The sequence below is a fragment of the Macaca nemestrina genome, chromosome 2 (genome assembly GCF_043159975.1).
Source record: "Macaca nemestrina isolate mMacNem1 chromosome 2, mMacNem.hap1, whole genome shotgun sequence".
In the NCBI taxonomy this organism is placed as follows: Eukaryota; Metazoa; Chordata; class Mammalia; order Primates; family Cercopithecidae; genus Macaca; species Macaca nemestrina.
Genome location: NC_092126.1, coordinates 120641945 through 120662825, shown reverse-complemented (window position 1 = coordinate 120662825; position 20881 = coordinate 120641945). Strand labels below are relative to the sequence as shown.

At 44.9% G+C, this 20881-nt stretch overlaps 1 protein-coding gene across 1 annotated transcript in view; it reads left to right on the top strand.

The window, feature by feature from the left end:
- LOC105482558 (interleukin 17 receptor D) overlaps positions 1 to 20881 on the top strand; it is a 77519-nt gene that overhangs the window by 38857 nt on the left and 17781 nt on the right. Inside the window, exons 2-5 of the mRNA XM_011742733.2 lie at positions 7740 to 7797; positions 13472 to 13597; positions 17961 to 18079; positions 18613 to 18733. Of these exons, the coding sequence (XP_011741035.2) occupies positions 7740 to 7797; positions 13472 to 13597; positions 17961 to 18079; positions 18613 to 18733 (424 nt within the window). The remainder of the gene's footprint in view (positions 1 to 7739; positions 7798 to 13471; positions 13598 to 17960; positions 18080 to 18612; positions 18734 to 20881) is intronic.

The following is a 20881-nucleotide window of genomic DNA, read 5'->3' as shown; positions in this document are numbered from 1 at the left end:
GCATGGAGTCAAATGGCCCCATATTCTGCTTCGTCTCACCCTTCTCATATCCATTGGTCAGAGACAAAGATGTTAGTCCCGTTGTACATTTTAAGCCTCACAGCACTGTCTGCTATGTTACACACTGGAAGCCCAAGATAGAGAATATGTTATAGAAAAACAGAAAGTATGGCCGGGCCTGGTGGCTCACGCCTGTAATCCCAGCACTTTGGGAGGTCAAGGTGGGCGGATCTCTTGAGATCAGGAGTTCAAGACCAGACTGACCAACATGGGGAAACACCCCTCTCTACTAAAAATACAAAAATTAGCCAGACATGGTGGTGGGCACCTGTAATCCCAGCCTCGGGAAGCTGAGGCAAAAGAATCTCTTGAACCCAGGAGGTGGAGACTGCAGTGAGCCAAGATCACACTATTGCATTCCAGCCTGGGCGACAAAGCAAGACTATCTCAAAAAACAACAACAACAACAACAACAACAAATATATATATATATATGAGTTGGCCTTAGTTTTAAGTAGTTACTAGGTGTACCTTTAAAAAACCATCTTCTGGCCGGGCACAGTGAGTGGCTCATGCCTGTAATATCAGCACTTTGGGAGGCCAAGGCAAGTGGATCACCTTAGGTCAGGAGTTTGAGACCAGCCTGGCCAACATGGCAAAACCCGTCTCTACTACAGATACAAAAATTAGCCGGGCATGGTGGTGGGCACCTGTAATCCCAGCTACTCGGGAGGCTGAGGGGATGGGATCACTTGAACCTGGGAGGCGGAGGTTGCAGTGAGCCGAGATCGCACCACTGCACTCCAGCCTAGGCAACAAAGCAAGACTCTGTCTCAAAAAAAAAAAAAAAAAAAAAAAAAGTCTCAGTTCTTTGTGCGAATGCTCTTATTTAAATTTTTACTCTGACTCTGTTCACTAAAACATTACTGGCTTTCTGAACGTTCCTTACTTGATTCGAAAGTTTGGCCTGCCTTCCACTGGAAGAGGGGTGCTATATTTAGCACAGTTCTTCTTGAAATGCATTTTTCCAAAATGGCAGTTAAGCTGTGCTGGAGGTGAATTGGAAATGTTGCTCTGGGAAGTTAGTGTCTTCAAATGGCTTAGAATGCCCGAAGGCCCGTCAGGAAGTTGGCTGTCTGATCACCTTCATGGCTGCCCCTGGCTGCTGCCTGTGGATCCTGCTCCGCTGCTGGCCTCTCTGTATCCAGGCCTTTGCTTCTTTGCCATATGGCTGGAGCGTGGTGTGGGATTTTAGCTTTTGAATTTTATTCTTTTAGAGCCCTTAAGGGTTATCCTCCCCTCCCTTCCTGAGTTAAAGATGTTTTCTCCATTATGTTCTGATTTGCTGCTTCCGTCCCTACTGACCATAGAGCACCAACCAAAGGAATTTCTTTCTTTCTTTTTTTTTTTTTTTTTTGAGACAGATTCTCCCTCTGTCGCCCAGGCTGGAATGCAATGGCGTGATCTCGGCTCACTGCCACCTCCGCCTCCCAGGTTCAAGTGATTCTCCTGCCTCAGCCTCATGAGTAGCTGGGATTACAGGCATGTGCCACCACACCCGGCTAATTTTTTGTATTTTTAGTAGAGACGGGGTTTCTCCATGTTGGTCAGGCTGGTCTCGAACTCCCAACCTTAGGTGATCCTCCTGCCTCGGCCTCCCAAAGTGCTGGGATTGCAGGCGTGTGCCACTGCGCCTGGCCTAACCAAAGGAATTTCATAGCAGCGCTCCAGGCAGCCAGGGCTTGCTGCTTAGCTCCCTTTGGAACAAATTAAAAGCTACCCGTTAGTGCAGCAAATGGGGGTGCTTAATTAACTAAGAATGTGGCACCCCGAGGCCACTGCATTGGCATTTATAGTTTTTAAGTAACAGGCAACAGACAAGTATTTTTAATCATCAGCTCATTAAATATCAAAAACGGTATAGTAGCTATAAGCTTGGAATTGTTTCCTGAAGAACAGTTTGCAAAGCTGGTCAGCAGCCTTGTAAGTTGCCTTATCTGTTTTCTCTTAGTGTGGGCCCTCATTCTAAGCCCATAAATCAGTGTAACACCAAGCTAGGTTCTTAGGGTATATTACTTGGCTTAATAATGCATTCATTTATTCAGGCAGAAAACTTATACTTATCAAGGACTATGTGTCATGTCCAGGACTATAGGCAGGGGTTTTGAGGGCTGTCCTCCTGGGCTCTGTCTTCAGCCTCTCCTCTTCCAATCCAACCTATGCCCTTAATAGAACTGGACTTACTGGGCCTCCATGACCATCTGTTGAATGCATTTTAGTCTGGTGATCAGTGCCTACCAGTACCTTGCCCTGACCTGTCTGTCTTATCTTCCACAATCCTCCAAGGTTCTGGATGCAGAAGGCAGTTCATACCTAGGAAATACACCACCTGTGACCTTTCTCCAGTCTTCCTCATGTATCTCTTTGTAACTTGTCCTGCAGTACAACTCTCACCTGCTTATTAAGGCAGTGACCTTCTTGGGAAGGATAATGTAAAACATTTCTGAGTTTATTGTGTGTCAGATGCTATGCTGAGCACTTGATATATGTCATGTCACACAGTGCTTTCCACAAAGTTTTATTCAAACACTTTTTTTTTTCTTTTGAGATGGAGCCTCACAAAGTTTTATTTAAACACTTTTTTTTTTCTTTTGAGATGGAGCCTCACTCTTTTTGCCCAGGCTGGAGTGAAATGGTGCGTGCGATCTTGGCTCACTGCAACCTCCACCTCCCGGATTCAAGCAATTCTCCTGCCTCAGCCTCCCAAGTAGCTGGAATTACAGACACCCACCACGCCTGGCTAATCTTTGTATTTTTAGTAGAGACGGGGTTTTATCATGTTGGCCAGGCTAGTCTGGAACTCCTGACCTAAGGTGATGCGCCCGCCTTGGCCTCCCAAAGTGCTGGGATTACAAGTGTAAGCCACTGCACCCAGCCTATTCAAACACTTTATAGCTCAGGGAGGTTCAGAAATTTACCCAGAGTAACACAGCTGGAAATGTGGTGGTTTAAACACACATCTGCGTAACTCCAAAACCTATTGTCTTAACCACTTCTCTGCTTCTGGGGTCAGCCCCAGGTCAGCCCACAGAAGCCCGCATCTAGGACAGCAGAATCTCAAGCAGCAGCTCTGATGGGTCCATGTTGTATGCCTGCCTGAAGCTTGGGTTGGGGAGAACACAAGTACAGGGATCAGCTCCAGGTGCTGGGGGGTAGAGTGGAGGAATGACAGCACGTGCCATGTGTGTGTGACATAGAGATCTATTTTATCCATATTGCAGCTGAAATTATGTGAGTGTATATTAGCTTTCAGTTGCTGCTATAATAAATAACCAAAACCTTAGTGGCTTAAAATGACCTACCTTATTGTCTTATAGTTCTGGAGGTCGGAATTCTAAAATGGATCTTAATGTGGCCAAAATCAAAGTGTTGGCTGCGCTGGCTCCTTCTGGAGGCTGTAGGGGAGGATCCATTCTTTGCCTTTTTCAGTCTCCAGAGGTGGCCTGCATTCTGTGGCTCCTTAGCTCCTCCTTCCTCTGACCTCAGAACCAGTACTTCAAATTGATCTCTCTTTCTGTCTCTCCTCATTCCATTGTCACATGTCTTTCTCTGATTCTGAGCCTTCTGTCTCCCTCTTATAAAGACCTTGTGGTTATTGGGCCCACTTGGAGAACCCGGAATACTCTTCCCATCTCAGGATACTTGAACTTTACATCTCCATAGTCTCTTTTGCTCTGTAAAATAGCATAGTCACAGGTTCTGGGGACTAGAATATGGACATGTTTAAGGGGCTATCATTCTATCTATCATGAGGTGTAAAGAAAATAGAAGTGCACCATGGGCTAGCCTGGGATACCATTGCTAAGGTGGTTTCTGAGGGCTCTAGAGCAGCTGAAGCATTATTTGGGTGTTGAGCTAAGGACAGCCTGATAGAGCATCTGTGATGCATGTGCTGAGAAGCTGTGCACTTGAGGAATTCCAGGAGTGAAAGGTTTTTTGTTGTTGTTGTTTTGTGTGTTTTTTTGAGATGGAGTTTTGTTCTTGTCATCCAGGATGGAGTGCAATGGCGCGATCTTGGCTTGCTGCAACCTCTGCCTCCCAGGTTCAAACGATTCTCCTGCCTCAGCCTCTCAAGCTGGGATTACAGGCACCTGCCACCACACCTACTTAATTTTTTGTATTTTTAGTAGAGACGGGGTTTCACTATGTTGGCCAGGCTGGTCTCGGACTCCTGACTTCAGGTGATCCACCTGCCTCGGCCTCCCAAAGTGCTGGGATTACAGGTGTGAGCCACTGCGCCCTGCCAAAAGGTCTTTAAAATGCATGTAAGAACTGATACCTGGGATGTTTTCTCCTGCTTCTGAGCTCCATGACCAGGCTTAGATGGCCACGGGGTCTTATGATCTCTGATTTTCTGTGGAATTGGAACTACCATTTTGCATCTACATCCCTAAAAGTGCCATGCTACTCCAATTGTGGGAATGAATTACCATGTTCCCCTCAAGTGAGTAGCGGGCAGACCGATGTGTCAGGAACACAGTGTGATGTGGCAAGCAGCTGACCTGGGTGATAGGAAGAGAAGAGGAGGGGATTCTGAGAATGCAGGCATGCCTGAGGACATTTTCCAAGCAGAACTGTAGTGTCCAAAGGGTTTATAAGGTGTAAGAGGGAGTGACTGGGAAGGTAGGCAGGTGTCACGTCAGGAATGATCTGGAGGGGCAGGGAGCCAGTGAAGGGCTCAAAGCAGGGGAGCGAGGGCAGTTATGCACGTGGCCAGAGCCCCTTGAGGTCAAGACCTGGGTCTCGTTCATAGCTGAGTGCCCAGCCTTGTGAGTCTTAGGCCAAGGTGGAATGCTCAGCAGAGAGTGAATGGATGCCACAGGTAAGCTTCACCTTCCTTCCAGGCCAGCCTCACTGGGCCCCCCTCTGAACAGCTCCACACATATCACAGAGACTTTATTTGGAGGGATTTAGGTTCTTGAATGCATGGCATAGCACACCTCACTGTCTTGGGCTCCTTTCCACAATGCATTGGCCATTGCCCAGTAAATACCTGTGAATAGTGCGTTGCAATAGGAATATAGAGGAAACAAACAAAAGACATATAAGGAAACTGGAACAACAAAAAAAGCTACGTCTGACAAGTAAGGTGATTGGTCGCTAGGATCCCTATGCACCAGGAAGCATGGTGTTAGATGGAATGTGTTTCCTTTTAGAAGTCCCTCCTGTACCTGGCTTCATTTGATCTTCCTCAAAACCACCTCCTAGAGGAAAGCCATGTAAATTCTTAAAAAAAAAAAAAAAAAAAGACCGTTGAGGAGACCCAGACCCAGTGGTGTAGAGCAGCGGTCCCCACCTTTTTTTTAGCACCAGGGACTAGTTTTGTGGAAGACAATTTTTCCATGCACTGGGGGGTCAGTAGGGAATGGTTTCGGGATCAAACTGTTCCACCTCAGATCATCAGGCATTAGATTCTCATAAGGAGCCTAGATCCCTCGCATGCACAATTCACAGTAGGGTTTGTGCTCCTATGAGAATCCAATGCCACTGCTAATGTGACAGGAGTCAGAGCTCAGGTGGTAATGCTCGCCCGCTGACTGCCTCCTGCTGTGTGGCCTGGTTCCTAACAGGCCATGGACCAGGACCAGTCCAGGGCCCGGGGGTTGGGAACCCCTAGAGTAGAGTGGTTTGCCATCGGGTATCCAGTGGAGGATAGGAGGATTGAGGTACTAATCTTGGCTTCTAGATTACAGTTTTCTTTTCCTCCCATGATGCTACCCTGCTTTCCTCTTCATTCTAGCCCAGTTATCCTTCCCCCTGTTAAGCTTCTGGAACCTGTTGTCTTACCCGTCCTTCATTCATCCTTACTCAAGGGCTGTCTTGTGGTATTTCATACACTGTACTTCCCTAACACCAGGCTCTTTCACCCTTGCTATATATACCTTGTTTTGCCATCTAAACGGCATTCTTGGAGGGCCACGGTGTGATGTGAAATTTATCTGCATGCCTAGGATATAATCTACCTACCCAGTTACTCTTCTTTGAAATAATGAACCCCATGTTAATTCATTTCACGAGGTGGGGGACAGTGGCTGTTTTGTTTGCCAGCGTAGCTGGCATAATGTCTGGCTCCTAATAGATGGGGATTGAGTTTATGTCTTGGGGGCTTATAAGAGCACAGAAGAGTGTGATTTGGGGATCTTGGGCTTTGGTCTTGGGGGATTGGATTGTCTCGTTCCTGGTCTCCTACCTGGTTGTGTTACTCTGGAGTCTGCCATCTGCAGGTTGAGCAGCCTTTAGTTGTACAAACTGTGGTCTTGTCCCTAAGCAGTTATAGACACTCTTAGGATTTTAATAAGTTCACAACACTTTCCAAAGTGTTTTAGTTCAGGTGAGGAATTCTGGAATCTTGTATATGTGGGGAGAGAGGCAGGAGGAGGAAAGCTGGAAAAGGAAGGTGAACTATGAAGAAGGGGAGCTTCAGTAGATTGTGAGCTGGTGTGCCATGTGGATTTAGGTTTTCTGTTACTTATTCCTCACCTTAGAGTAGGGGTTGGGTGGGTGTGTCCATGTGCCCCTCTCTGCCCAGTTGTGCTTTCCTAAGGCCCATGTATATCTGAATTCAGGGATACACTTTCAGTGGGTGTGCCTGGCTTCAGGATAAGCAGCGTGAACATGCCTGTGGCTTATGGATGTCATGTGGTTGTGGCCAGAAACCCTGGGCTCCATCAGAAGTGTTCTCCACATTTTGTTTTGGTGTAACAATTGCCCATTAAATGCCAGGCTGCCAGCATATGGTTCCCTCCAACATCCTTCTTGTTCAGTGGAAACTTTAGCTGTGTGGCTGGAATATTTTCCCATCATTTAGCATTTCAGAATTAACATATTTTGGAGAATTCTGTGATTAATGCTGAATGGCACATTTGCAGAGTATTACAGAAACAGGTAAATTGGAGTTGATAGATCTGTAGCTGCTCTTTCTCATGATGGGTAAGTGGTGGAAAAGGTGGGGTCAACAGGAGGATTCCGTGGCTCACTCTGTGGATGCTATAATTAAAGTGGGAAGTCTGGCACAGTTGTTAGCCCTGGTATTAAGAGTGCAGATGGCTAATGACCACATCACCAAGAATAAGAGTTAGGCCTTTTAAAGTCTTTTTTTCTTTTCTTTTCTTTTTTTTTTATGACCCACACTATGTATTCCAAGCATAGGTATGGATGCAGTGAAGAATTTTCTCATTAAAAGTAACAACTTATTCCCACACTCATTCCCAGTCTTGAAATGAGAAACCAGTTTCCTTAGACTTGAGGAATTGCCTATCTGTTGTGGCTTAATAGAGCTTGCGGATGAGGGCGTCTGGAGTAGGCGAATTTTATGACCAATCAGTGCTCAAAGTGGATCTAACTGGAAGGGCTCCAGCTGGCAGCTCTTGGTCTCTCTCCCAATTTTACTGTTAATGAATTATTATTTAACCCCTAAATGTAGAACAGCTTGCCCCTATTGTTTTACAGAAGTGAGTGCTCATGATCCCTATGGCCTGGCACTTAGGAATCTCCTGGGCTGGCCGGAGTTTGACAGCTATGGGGGGCCATGAAGTGGGCAGAAAGAGTGGTGGACGATGTCCGGGGACTGGCATGACCCTGGGTCTCAGCAGTGCTGCCTGCATTTGGACTCCATGGGGATTTGTGTTGGAAGAGCAAATTGGCTTCACTCTGCATCGTGTTCTCTTGTTTTCCCACAGGGAGTGGGGCCGGCCAGCAGAAACAGTGGGCTGTACAACATCACCTTCAAATATGACAGTAAGTAACTGCCTTTATTGCCAAAGAATAGAGCCCTTTGAGTCATCTAAAGATTACATAGCCATGCTTAATCAAGGACGCTGCAGTCTTGGGGTTGAGGAATTTTCTGAACCTGTTCAGGTTTGTCAACAGCTAAAGCAGCTCAGTCTCAATTAAGCCACTCAAGTATTTGGGAGCTTGACCAGGTCAAGTGTCTTCCATAGTGTTCAGAAAAGTTGTGTAAGGAGACTTTCCCTGTGTTCCTTGGGGTTTATCTGTATGTGTTGTTAAGGACATAACTGCCAGTATGGCCCAGCAAGGAACACATAAACAAAGTTGCCCCAGTGCAGGGTGCTAGGGAATGGTGGAGAGTATGGCAAACTGAATAGCTCATGTCTAGTCTGAGGGGAGTCTTGACTCCTTAATTCCAAATATTGTGGCCATGAGAAATTCCCACTGAATGTAGCAAATTGATTTCTAAGAATAGTGGGAAATTCGTGCTTTTTGTATAAACATTTTTTAATAATGGCAGTTATTTTTAAAATTTCACACAGAATGAATCTGTGTGAAATTCACACAAGGTGAATCTGTGTGAATCTGGGTCCCAGATTGGCCAGAGGTCTACAGTCTGCAGTTGGTTGGCCATCGCTGACCAGGCCTGGGCTCCAACCCCAGTTCCCCATCTATCAGTTATTTTATCTTTTCTTTTCTTCTTCTTTTTCTTTTTTTTTGTGATAGAGTCTCACTCTGTCACCCAGGCTGGAGTGTAGTGGCGTGATCTCTGCTCACTGCAACCTCCACCTCCCAGGTTCAAGCGATTCTCATGCCTCAGCCTCCTGAGCAGCTGGGATTACAAGTGCCTGCCACCACACCCAGTTAATTTTTTTTTTTTTTTTTTTTTTTGAGACAGAGTCTCGCTCTGTCACCCAGGCTGGAGTGCAGTGGCATGATCTCCGCTCACTGCAAGCTCCGCCTCCCAGGTTCACGCCATTCTCCTGCCTCAGCCTCCCGAATAGCTGGGACTACAGGTGCCCGCTACCACGCCCGGCTAATTTTTTGTATTTTTAGTAGAGATGGGGTTTCACCATGTTAGCCAGGATGGTCTCGATCTCCTGACCTTGTGATCTGCCCGCCTCGGCCTCCCAAAGTGCTGGGATTACAGGCGTGAGCCATCGCGCCCAGCCACACACCCAGTTAGTTTTTGTATTTTTAGTAGAGACTGGGTTTTGCCATGTTAGCCAGGCTGGTCTTGAACTCCTGGCCTCAAGTGATCTGCCCACCTCTGCCTCCCAAAGTGCTGGGATTACAGGTGTGAGCCACTGTGCCTTGCCCTACCTACCAGTTTTATGAGCTGTGGCTGGTGATTTGACTTCTCCAGGCTTCAGTTTTCTTTTTTAAAATAAAACTTAGTTTCCTTCTTCTAGCATCATTTTGAGTTTTAAATGAGGTGATGCTTATAACTGCTCAAGTTGGGATCTGACTGCAATGCATATTCATTAATTAATATCTATTAATATAGAAATCAGTCCAACTGAAGTTGGAATGCAACACCATTTTTTGCCCTTTCTCTCAAGAAAGGGTGACTCTGGCTGAATTGTTTTCTTTTCCTTTTTTTTTTTTTTTGAGACGGAGTCTTGCTAGGCCGGAGTGCAGTGGCGCAATCTCGGCTCACTGCAATCTCCGCCTCGTGGATTCAAGCAATTCTCCTGCCTCAGCCTCCCGAGTAGCTGGGACTACAGGTGTGTGCCACCACGCCTGGCTAATTTTTGTATTTTCAGTAGAGACAAGGTTTCACCATGTTGGCCAGGATGGTCTTGATCTCTTGACCTCGTGATCTGCCCGCCTCAGCCTCCCAAAGTGCTGGAATTACAGGGGTGAGCCACCGCGCCCGGCCTCTGGCTGAATTGTTTTCTGAGGGCATGGGGGGTGCTTTTTCTAAGCAGCTCCTTTCATTCATAAGAAGATAGTTGTATAGAATTGTGATCCTTTTAGCTTTATGAGCCATAATTTAAGTAAAAATGACAAGAAGGAACTTGACTCATATTTAGTAACTTCTGGCATCTGATTCATCTCTTGGACAGGGTTATGAATCAATGTAAGTAAAGGGCTTAGGTTGCATTGAGGCCTCTAGAATAATCACTGCTAAAGCAGGATTGTAAAAGTTGTGGTTACAATCTAACAATTTTAAGATACAAATATGTGTGTCAGATTCACACCCACAGTTGCTGGAATGGCTATTTTAGGCTAACCAGTGAGGACTTACATGTGCAACTCAGGCAGCTCACATTGGTGGTGTATATATGTTCTGGGTAAATGTTGGGTAGATGCTAATGAAAGATTTACACATCATGATACTTGATTCAGCTAAGTAAAGAGGTGTAAGGGATCTTTCTTTGAGTTACAAAGTGAATTTCTAATATGTGCTCTTGGTCCTAGCAGATCTTGTATTACATTCAAGCGTTCAGAATTTTCCTGTCAGCTGCAAACAAGCATTTGTATCTCTAATTTAATATGACATTTGTGAAGGAGGATCTCTCCGTGTAAAACTTTAAAGTATCTTGCTGTTTTCTTCATAATACCAAATATTTGGCCCACATACCTATGCCTGTCTCTTAGTCATTACTTTCTTTTTAATTCTTCAACATTTAATTAAAATTTAATTCACAGCTTGTATTGACTCCTGAGACATATGAAGCTCAGTTGCATTTTGGGAAAATGTCATTTGAGCATGAAGTTTTTGTAATCAGAATCCAAAATTTTGGACTTGCTAATAATTGGATCCAGGCTGTGTAGAAAAACCTATTCCATATTTTCCATTGAAAAAGATATTTCTGTCTTCCACAAGGAAGTTCCTGTTACTGCTCAGTTGACTGGTTACTAGTCAACTGAAATAACTTGTTTGAAATAACTAAGAACCAATTACTGGGTTTTCAACAAAACTACTAAAACCCATATTTTTCTATTCGTTTGTCATTTAATGTTATACAGGAAGAAAATGTCTTGCCGTTAAGTCAAAATTAAATTTTACAAGTCTCTCTGCCTCTTTTGGCCTTGAATTCCATGTTTTTTACTTTACATTCTTGGTATGCCCAAGTAGGTTATATTAAAATTTCTTATTCTTAGACTTTATATTGGCTGGGCGCAGTGGCTCATGCCTGTAATCCCAGCACTTTGGGAGGCCAAAGCGGGTGGATCACCTGAGGTCAGGAGTTCGAAACCAACCTAACCAATAAGGTGAAACTCTGTCTCTACTAAAAATACAAAAATTAGCTGGGCATGGTGGCATGTACCTGTAGCCCCAGCTACTTAGGAGGCTGAGACAGGAGAATTGCTCAAACCCAGGAGGCGGAGGTTGCAGTGAGCTGATATTGTGCCACTGTACTCCCGCCTGGGTGACAGAGTGAGACCGTGTCTCAAAAAAAAAAAAAATTCTTAGACTTCATATTGCATAACTACATTTACAGAAACCCAAACAGTATTAATTTTGGCATTAGGAATGAACAAAGAAAACAATGACAACTACTATTATTTGCTCTTGTTCATGCATCTTTTCAGAGCCATTTGATTCTCTTTCATTATGGACCACAATAAATCAAAATATTTGAACTTTACAAGTATGACAGGAACTTGCTTTTTTTTTTTTTTTTTTTTTTTAATATTTTGGGAACCTGGTCTCAGCCAGGGTTTTTGCAGGCTGAACACCTCTGATTCAGAACTCATATTGGTGGCAATAAGCTGTGTGCTGTGATAGAAGTGGTAAGAGCTGATCTCTCATAGCTCCTCATTTGTGTAGTGAGGGTGTTAAACCAGATGTTATAAATTTTTTCCTATTCTAAAATCTCTTCTTTACCCAGAGAACATAGGTTGATTGCTTTGAGAGTGAATTTTCACTAGAAGTAGAATTTGGCATTATTAACATCCTTTGAAAGAAGTAATACTGAAATGTAAATATAGGCCAGGCATGGTGGCTCACGCCTGTAATCTCAGCATTTTGGGAGGCTGAGGTGGGCGGATCACCTGAGGTTGGCAGTTCGAGACCAATCTGACCAACATGGAGAAACCCCGTCTCTACTAAAAATACAAAAATTAGCCGGGTGTAGTGGCGCATACCTGTAATCCCAGCTACTCGGGAGGCTGAGGCAGGAGAATCGCTTGAACCCAGGAGGCAGAGGTTGCCATGAGCCGAGATTGCGCCATTGCACTCTAGCCTGGGCAACAAGAGTGAAACTCCATCTCAAAAAAGAAAAAAGGAAATATAAATATGACTGTTTTTGAAGCTGATGGAGTTGAGTGGAGGAAGGAGTGTGCCTAATGTAGTCAGGCAATAACACAGAATACAGGCAGCATGAAGGATGGAGTTTTACAAGTGTGGGGGTGCGTTTTTGTGTATGTATGCTGTGCTTTAATACATTTAAAAGGAGGACTATTATGTGCATGTTAAAACAAGGCTTGGAAGGGTATTCATTAGAATGTTCATTGCACCTCTGTGGTAAGAGGTTATGAATGCCTTTTATATTTTTCTTACAGTCTTTTGTGGTTTGAAAATGTCTGCAATGAACATTTTTAGTCATAAAAATGAGAAATGTGCAGTAACATCTACAGGGAGAAAAAGGGAGACTCACAGAGCTTCTTACAAAGTCCCCTGGAATGCTTTACCCCAAAGAGAAACACCCTGGCTTCAGAGGGGTAATGGACAGGTTTGGATGTTTGATGGAACTGATGATCTTTTGCAGGAGATATAAGAGAGGGTGTTCAAGTTTGATCATTGAGAAAGAAATGGGGATGAAGCAGCATAAGAATTATGAGTGGTGTCTGCTGGGGATGGTGAACGGTTCTCCCTGCAAGAGTGGTCAGAACAGCTCATGGCTATTCTCTGAAGTTACAGCCTGATTCTGGCCGGAAGCTTTTGGCAGCTTTTTAGGAAACTTGCAGATTTTGAAGGTGTATTTAGTAAGACCAGGTGGTACAGCTGCTATGGCTACGTTGACAGGTGGCAGTGAGTAAACTCCTCAGGCAAAATCAAAGATGGGTGTGGTTTCTGTTTTTTGAGCAATGTGAGGCTCCTTGGATTTTCTGGGGGTTGCTGGTGTCTTTGATGACACATGGTGTCTAAGAACAAAAATTTTACCTTTGACCAATGCTGGTTAACATCCTTATCACTTCGTCACTGAGTTAGTACCCTGTGCTAACTGAGTTAACAGTCTTGTTGAGAATCACTCCCATATGAATTCACATCTGAGTGTTAGTTCCTTTCCCCCAATCATCTGGCCCTCTAGGTTTTTTCTAAAAACAAACAATGCCCAAGTTACTTAGCGATTGTTTTGTTTCATATCACTCCTTAATGCTGAAAATTGGTTGAATTGATGTAAATAATTACTGATTTAGGTTTAAAAAAAGTTAATGCCAGATACACACACAGACTCCATACTGTATAAGATCCTCCCAACACCGCCCTGGAATTTAACATGGCATGAGTGGGTGGTGGTGGTGGTGCTACAAATCATCCCTCTGTAGCATCTTACAGTTCTCCAAGCAGTAGTCAACCTCTGATGTCTTATTTGGGCTTTTGAGGCACACATCTTTAACAGAATGGATTTGGCCACCTTCAGACATGCCCTGTTTATTTTGATAAGATGAACCTGAAAATAAAAATGAAATTTTAAATGTAACTGTTCTCATTCTCCCCACTCTCTAGATTGTACCACCTACTTCAATCCAGTGGGGAAGCATGTGATTGCTGACGCCCAGAATATCACCATCAGCCAGTATGCTTGCCATGACCAAGTGGCAGTCACCATTCTTTGGTCCCCAGGGGCCCTTGGTGAGTGGTCAAAACTCGAGTGTATGGTGGTAACCTGGGTGCATAGGGCCCAGTGCAAAGGTCCCACGTGATGGTCTCCAGGAACCAGGCAGGTCTGGATGTGAGTGAGGCTTACGTTGGATTGGGCACAGATACACTTTGTACTTTGTTGCATATATTTGCTGGGCGTACACATGGCTTGAGACTGTGCCCTATGGTCTTTTGTTTCTTCTACTGTTATTGTTATTCACACGCGCTTGAAAAGTAATATTGTGTGAGTAATAAATGGCACTGACGTCTTGGCCTCTGTCTCAGCCCTAGTCAGGGGTGGGAGGGCAGCAGTGCCAAGAAAACCCATGGCCCATCCAGGGGCATAATGGCCATCCAGCATTAGCAGTTTCTGTGAACACAGAGACATGCCAGCTCAGCATTGGCACATATTGTGATTTTTCAGGAAAATCCCAGTGTTCATGAAAAACAACGAAATCAATGAATTTTTAAATGTTGGCAACAAATTTAATTTCTTTTTTTTTTCAGAGACGGAGTTTCGCTCTTTCACCTAGGCTGGAGTTCAACGGCGCGATCTCGGTTCACTGCAACTTCCGTTTCCCGGTTTCAAGCAATTCTCCTGCCTCAGCCACCCAAGTAGCTGGGATTATAGGTGCCCGCCACCACACCCAGCTAATTTTTGTATTTTTAGTAGAGATGGGGTTTTACCATGTTGGCCAGGCTGGTCTCAAACTCCTGACCTCATGATCCGCCCACCCCGGCCTCCCAAAGTGCTGGGATTACAGGCGTAAGCCACAGTGCCCAGCTTGAATTTTTATTTAAAGTGTGTGAGACAAAAAAACAAAATGGAAAAGAACAACAAAAAACAGACCAAGCAAGGTGACTCACACCTGTAATCTCATCACTTTGGGAGGCCGAGACGGTAGCATCATTTGAGACCAGGAGTTCGAGACTAGCCTGGGCAACAAAGTGAAACCCCCATTTCTACTGGAAGATTAAAAATTTATCCGGGCATGGTGGCACAAGTGTGTAGTCTTAGCTACTTGGAAGGCTGAGGCAAGAAGACCACTTGACCCCAGGGTTTGATGCTACAGTTAGCTATCATTGTCGTGCCACTGCGCTCCAGCCTGAGCTACAGAAAGAGACCTGGTCTCTTTATAAAACAAAACAGGTTGGGTGTGGTGTCTCATGCCTGTAATTCCAGCACTTAGGGAGGCGGAGGCAGATGGATCACCTGAGGTCAGGAGTTTGAGACCAGCCTGACCAACATGGTGAAACCCCGTCTCCTCTAAAAATACAAAATCAGCTGGGCGTAGTGTCACATGCCTGTAATCCCAGCTACTTGGGGGGCTGAGGCAGGAGAATTGCTTGAACCCACAAGGCAGAGGTTGCAGTGAGCCGAGATTGCACCATTGCGCTCCAGCCTGGGCAACAAGAGTGAAACTCTGTCTCAAAAATAAATAAATAAATAAAAAACAAAAGAATAAAAGAAAAAAGCAAACCGGTATTATATGGCTAGATTCGGGTTGGGGCTAAATCTGCTTGTCCTCTTGAATGAATTGAAGATACATAGGAAAGAACGGGTTAGCCAAGTGTGAGATGTAGGAAGGGGACCATTTGTTCAGATGGGCCTGGGTTTGAACCTCCAGAATTGATCTTTCACATGAGGCATTGAACCTCACTGAGCCCCAGCTTCCCCATCTGTAGAAGGGAGATGAGAACTGCCTCATGGTTAGAGACACACATGGTACATTTTCAGAGAGTTCTCAAAGAATAGTGGCTGCTATTACCATGATCAGAACCTGGTTCTTGGGACTGCCGCTTGACACTGCTACCTGATCTTACAAGTTTGTGAAAACCTGGCCAAGGGAGAAGTAAAATAAAGTCTGAATTTCTTAATCTGAACAGGAAAAATCTCAGAAGAACCAGATTGCAGGAGAGGGTGGATTAAGCAGACCCATGGGCCGAACCACTTCTCCACATCAGTACTTCTGGGTTTTAACCCACTGGGGTTTCCAAAAATAATATTATCTTAACATTTAAAGATTAAAAACATTTTCTGTAGATAAAAAGGAAGTAGTCATTCCATGTAAGGCTTAAATGGTTAAGGAGTTGGACTGATGAATTGCAGGCCCCCTCGTTAGAATGAAAGTAAGAGATGTGAGCTGGTGGCAGGAAAACTGACATGGACCAGTGGGGGCAGAAGTCTGTGCTTTTCCTGGATGCTGATTTATGGGTGGGGGTGGCTGGAGAGTTTCTGTTAGGTTCTATCAAGGACACTTCTTGGAAGGTAGAAAAGCATGTGAGTTAAGAGCACTGGCTGAGAGCCAGACACTTCCTGGGTTCAAATCTCACCTCTGCCATTTTATTCCTATGTGACCCTGGGCAAGCCAGTTAGCTACTATAAACCTGTTTCCTCATCTGTAAAATGGGGATAATAACACCTTCCTCCTATGGTTGTTGGGAGGATTTGATGAGTTTAAATGATGGAAGAGAGAGCAAATAAGTTCTTTCTTGAGAAGCTCCTCTATAAAATTGCTAATCATTACATAACTACAAGGTGTTAATAGTACTGTAATGTGTCACAGTGATAAAGGAATTACGTTCACCGCCTCTTCCCTCAGCCTTGGAACCTTGGCATAGTGGTTTTTAGGCCAATATTTTAAAAATAAGAACAAGAACCACCCCTTGCCACCCTAACTGATGAATTTTTTTTTTTTTTTTTTTTTCGAGATGGAGTCTTGCTCTGTCACCCAGGTTGGAGTGCTGTGGCGCGATCTTGGCTCACTGCAAGCTCTGGGTTCATGCCATTCTCCTGCCTCAGCCTTCTGAGTAGCTGGGACTACAGGTGCCCACCACTGTGCCTGGCTAATTTTTTTTTTTGTATTTTTAGTAGAGACAGGGTTTCACTGTGGTCTCGATCTCCTGACCTCGTGATCCGCCCGCCTTGGCCTCCCAAAGTACTGGGATTACAGGCGTGAGCCACTGCGCCTGGCCCCAGCTGATGAATTTTTATGTAATTGTGAGATGTATGGCTGTTAATAGTATTAATCACCTGGATTTTGCTAAATAGTCATTCTGGTAATGTTGTGTAAATTAAATCTTAGTATTAATACTGAAGATTTGTTTTACAAAGTTTTTTTGGATCTCAAAAGGCAAGTCCTGTGAGATCTAAAATAGTCGTTGATCTAATGACCTTGTCGTCACCTTATCTGAATCTCTGGTGGTTGCTCAGCTGGCTTTCACCCCCACAGGAAGCTTTGTAATTGAGATACAACATGGCAGAGTCCATACCTGTGCACAGTAATGCTCTGAAACCCTAAAGTGTGAAGCTCTAATTGTTGCTCTTGCTCCTCTGCCCTACTCACCAAGAAATATGTATTCTTCATCAAATAATTATAGGATTGGAGAACCTATTTGAAAAAGATTTTCCTGACCTTTGTCATCAATAAATTTCCCACTTGGTTAATTGCATCCTGTGTAATTACTTTTGTCCTGGGAGGGGAAGGGTTGAAAATGTTCAGAAAGAATGTGAAATCGATATCTCGCCATTGTGGCAGGCTTTGGGGCTCTCCAGCTGCAGTTGGACCACTTCAGTCTCCGTGGGATACACAGCCCTGGTGCTGGCGCTTGTGGCCATCAGAGCTTAATCCTTTTGAAAGCATCTAGTCGGACGTGCAGTGGGGGGAGCTCAGGTGGCAGGAGGCTGGGCTGGTGCCTTTCAGCGGCGCTGTGGGTGTCTCGGGGCCTCGGAGGCTGTATGAAGAGCACACACTGGGCAACCCTTGGGTGTCTGCCTTTCAGGCATGATTAGAGCAAGAACCGCTTTGTAAATCACACAGGCATTCCCCTAAGCTATTTAATCTCAAGCCTCAGAACCCCTTGGGTGCAGACACAATTTGTTGGGAATTTTGTATGTTGCTCAGTGAGATGTGCCAAAAAATATAGAGCTAAAACTTAAAGTGGAAACATGATTTGGAGGGATTCCCTAGTCAACACTGGGAATTATCATCAGTCGAATGTATTCTGTGTAATGACCTAGAAATCATATATTCCACTTCAGACTTTTTATGACCAATTGTAACTGGAGTCTAAATATTTGAACCCTAATGCCATAGAGGCAATGAGTATTTATGAAATAGCTGGCTGGATTAGGGATTAATTAGTAATGGTGGGATGGAGAAAATCACCTGGTCTTTACCAGAGGAATGCAGGGGGTATGTTTTTTCCATTCTATAGACTCAGATACCCTGGCCAGAGTTAGGATTCCTTTAACTCTGGTGTGTAGGTAGAGAAGATGGTAATCTTGGAGGAAGAAGAGTGTATTCAGAAGTAATTAGGTTTACTATTAATACAAGCATTCTGCTTTGCTTAGGCATCGAATTCCTGAAAGGATTTCGGGTAATACTGGAGGAGCTGAAGTCAGAGGGAAGACAGTGCCAACAACTGATTCTAAAGGATCCGAAGCAGCTCAACAGTAGCTTCAAAAGAACTGTAAGTCATGCTGGGGAATGTGCTCCTGAAGACATGCCATTGTTCCAGGGTCCTGAATAGCGTATTCAAAGTCTGAAATTGGAGAAGGAGGGGCTATGGGGTCCACCCCACCCGCCAAGGTGGGCAAGAATGGTACAGCAGCACCTTGAGCCTGCTCCACGCTCCCAGGGAAACTTCAGCACCTCCCTGTGTAAACACGTCTCTCGGGTTACTGCTGGAGCAGCGATCCTGGAAGGTGTCTTTGTGCCCCAAAGAGTGTATGTGGGCTCACCCTGCCCCCCAACTCTGAGGTTCAGTATTAACAAGCCATGGGTTCTTTGCCAAAAAACAGACTGCATTGTCCATCTTCATGGTTAAGTGATCCAAACCTCAAGTTGGTCCAGAAACTAGACCTGACTTCCTGCCTCCCTGGAACATGTCCTGCAGATCTGGAGTTGTGTCTGGGTGGCAGTTGGGGTAGGAGCGAAGACCTTATGTAGGTGGAGGGGTGGGTAATTTCTCCATGATGTCACTGAGTTTTTGTTCCCTTTTAGGGAATGGAATCTCAACCTTTCCTGAATATGAAATTTGAAACGGATTATTTCGTAAAGGTTGTCCCTTTTCCTTCCATTAAAAACGAAAGCAATTACCACCCTTTCTTCTTCAGAACCCGAGGTGAGTATGGCCTTTCCTGCCTGGTTCCCATGAGAAGACTTTTCTCCTGCTTTTGATGATTTTTCTATAGAAATGTGTTCAAGAACATGCCAAGGGCCAGGCGCGGTGGCTCACACCTGTAATCCCAGCACTTTGGGAGGCCGAGGCAGGCGGATCACAAGGTCAGGAGTTCGAGACCAGCCTGGCCAACATGGTGAAACCCTGTCTCTACTAAAAATACAAAAATTAGCCAGGTATGGTGGCGGGCACCTGTAATCCTAGCTACTCGGGAGGCTGAGGCAGGAGCATTGCTTGAACCCGGGAGGCAGAGGTTTCAGTGGGCCAAGATTGGGCCACTGCACTCCAGCCTGAGTGACAGAGTGAGATTCTGTCTTGGGGGGAAACAAACAAACAAACAAAAAACATGCCAAATACTAGTATGAAGCAAGCATGGCAGGGAGAAAAGCATCCAGAAAAGTACTTTTTAGAATTAAGGTTAGGTACAGACACTGTTCATCTAACCAGATATACCCACTCCTGGCTTGTTGTAGAACAGACCTGACAGTTGATATTTTTGAGGATGTTGTGACCATCACTAAGACAGTCTGCATTACCTATGCTCTCAGCTATTTGGGAGGCTGAGGCAGGAGGACTGCTTGAGCCCATGAGTTTGAGGCCAGCCTAGGCAACATAGCAAGACCCCATTTCTAATTAAAAAAGACAGCCGGCCAGGCGCAGTGGCTCATGCCTGTAATCCCAACACTTTAGGAGGCCGAGGTGGGTGAATCACCTGAGGTCAGTAGTTCCAGACTAGCCTGAAAAATATGGTGAAACCCCGTCTTTACTAAAAATACAAAAATTAGCTGGGCGTCATGGTGTGCACCTGTAGTCCCGGCTACTCGAGAGGCTGAGACAGGAGAATTGCTTGAACCCGGGAGGTGGAGGTTGCATTGAGCTGAGATCAAGCTACTGCACTCCAGCCTGGGCGAAAGAGCAAAACTCCGTCTTAAAAAAAAAAAAAAAAAAAAAAAAGCCAGACATGTATCAAAACGATTGGATTAAAGAAGAAAAATAGGCCTGGCTCAGTGGTTCATGCCTATAATCCTGAGGCAGGAGGATTGCTTGAGCCTAGGAGTTTGAGGCCAGCCTGGGCAACATAGCAAGACCCCATTTCTAGTTAAAAAAGACAGCTGACCTGGCACAGTGACTCACACCTGTAATCCCTGCACTTTGGGAGGCCGAGGCAGGCACATCACAAAGTCAGGAGTTCGAGACCAACCTGGTCAACGTGGTCCCCATCTCTCCTAAAAATACCAAAATTAGCCGGGTGTGGTGGCATGTGCCTGTAATCCCAGCTACTCAGGAGGCTGAGGCAGGAGAATCGCTTGAACTGGGGAGGCAGAGGTTGCAGTGAGCTGAGATCATGCTACTGCACTCCAGCCTGGGCCACAGAGCAAGACTCCATCTCAAAAAAAAAAACCAAAACAAAACAAAAAACCAGAAATAAAAAGCGTAAGTTGATTTTGTGGTAAAGGGTAGGAGCATGAAATGATTCCATTTTTTACCTGTTATCAGGAGGGAGGCCTGTCATTTTCAGGACTAGATTAAGAAAATTATTTTCTAGAAAGTTCTGTTTATTTAATGTCTATGTGCCAGGCCCTGTTCTAAATGCATTCCAAATGTTAACTCCAAATACCCTCTGTGACAACCCTACAAAGAATTTAATCGTACCATCCCCACTTATTAGATGTCGAATCCCACACAGAGAAGGTGAAGGGCTTGCCGGGAGTTGGATTTGAACCCCAGAAGTCTGACTCTGGAATCCATGCTCTGAACTCAACCACCCACTGTGCTGGGTCTGCTCACCTTTTGTTCTGTACAGGTTATCTCTTTAATCTTCCTGAGTTGCTGCTTTCAAACTTTGGTGACTGGTCACCCTGCAACAGGCAGCAGCTCCTTCTTGCCTTCCTGATCAGTCTTTGTCATTCAAGCCTTGGATGGTCAGTCCTGTCCAACATCCCCTCCTGTGAGGTCTGGTTGCAGCCCTCATCCATTGTGATGTTTCTGTTCACAACTCCAGCCTACATCAGTGTTTCCCTCTGCAGAATTCTTATTATGGTTGTTTTCTATGCAGCAAAATTATTTTAACAATTGGTCTCATAATTCTTA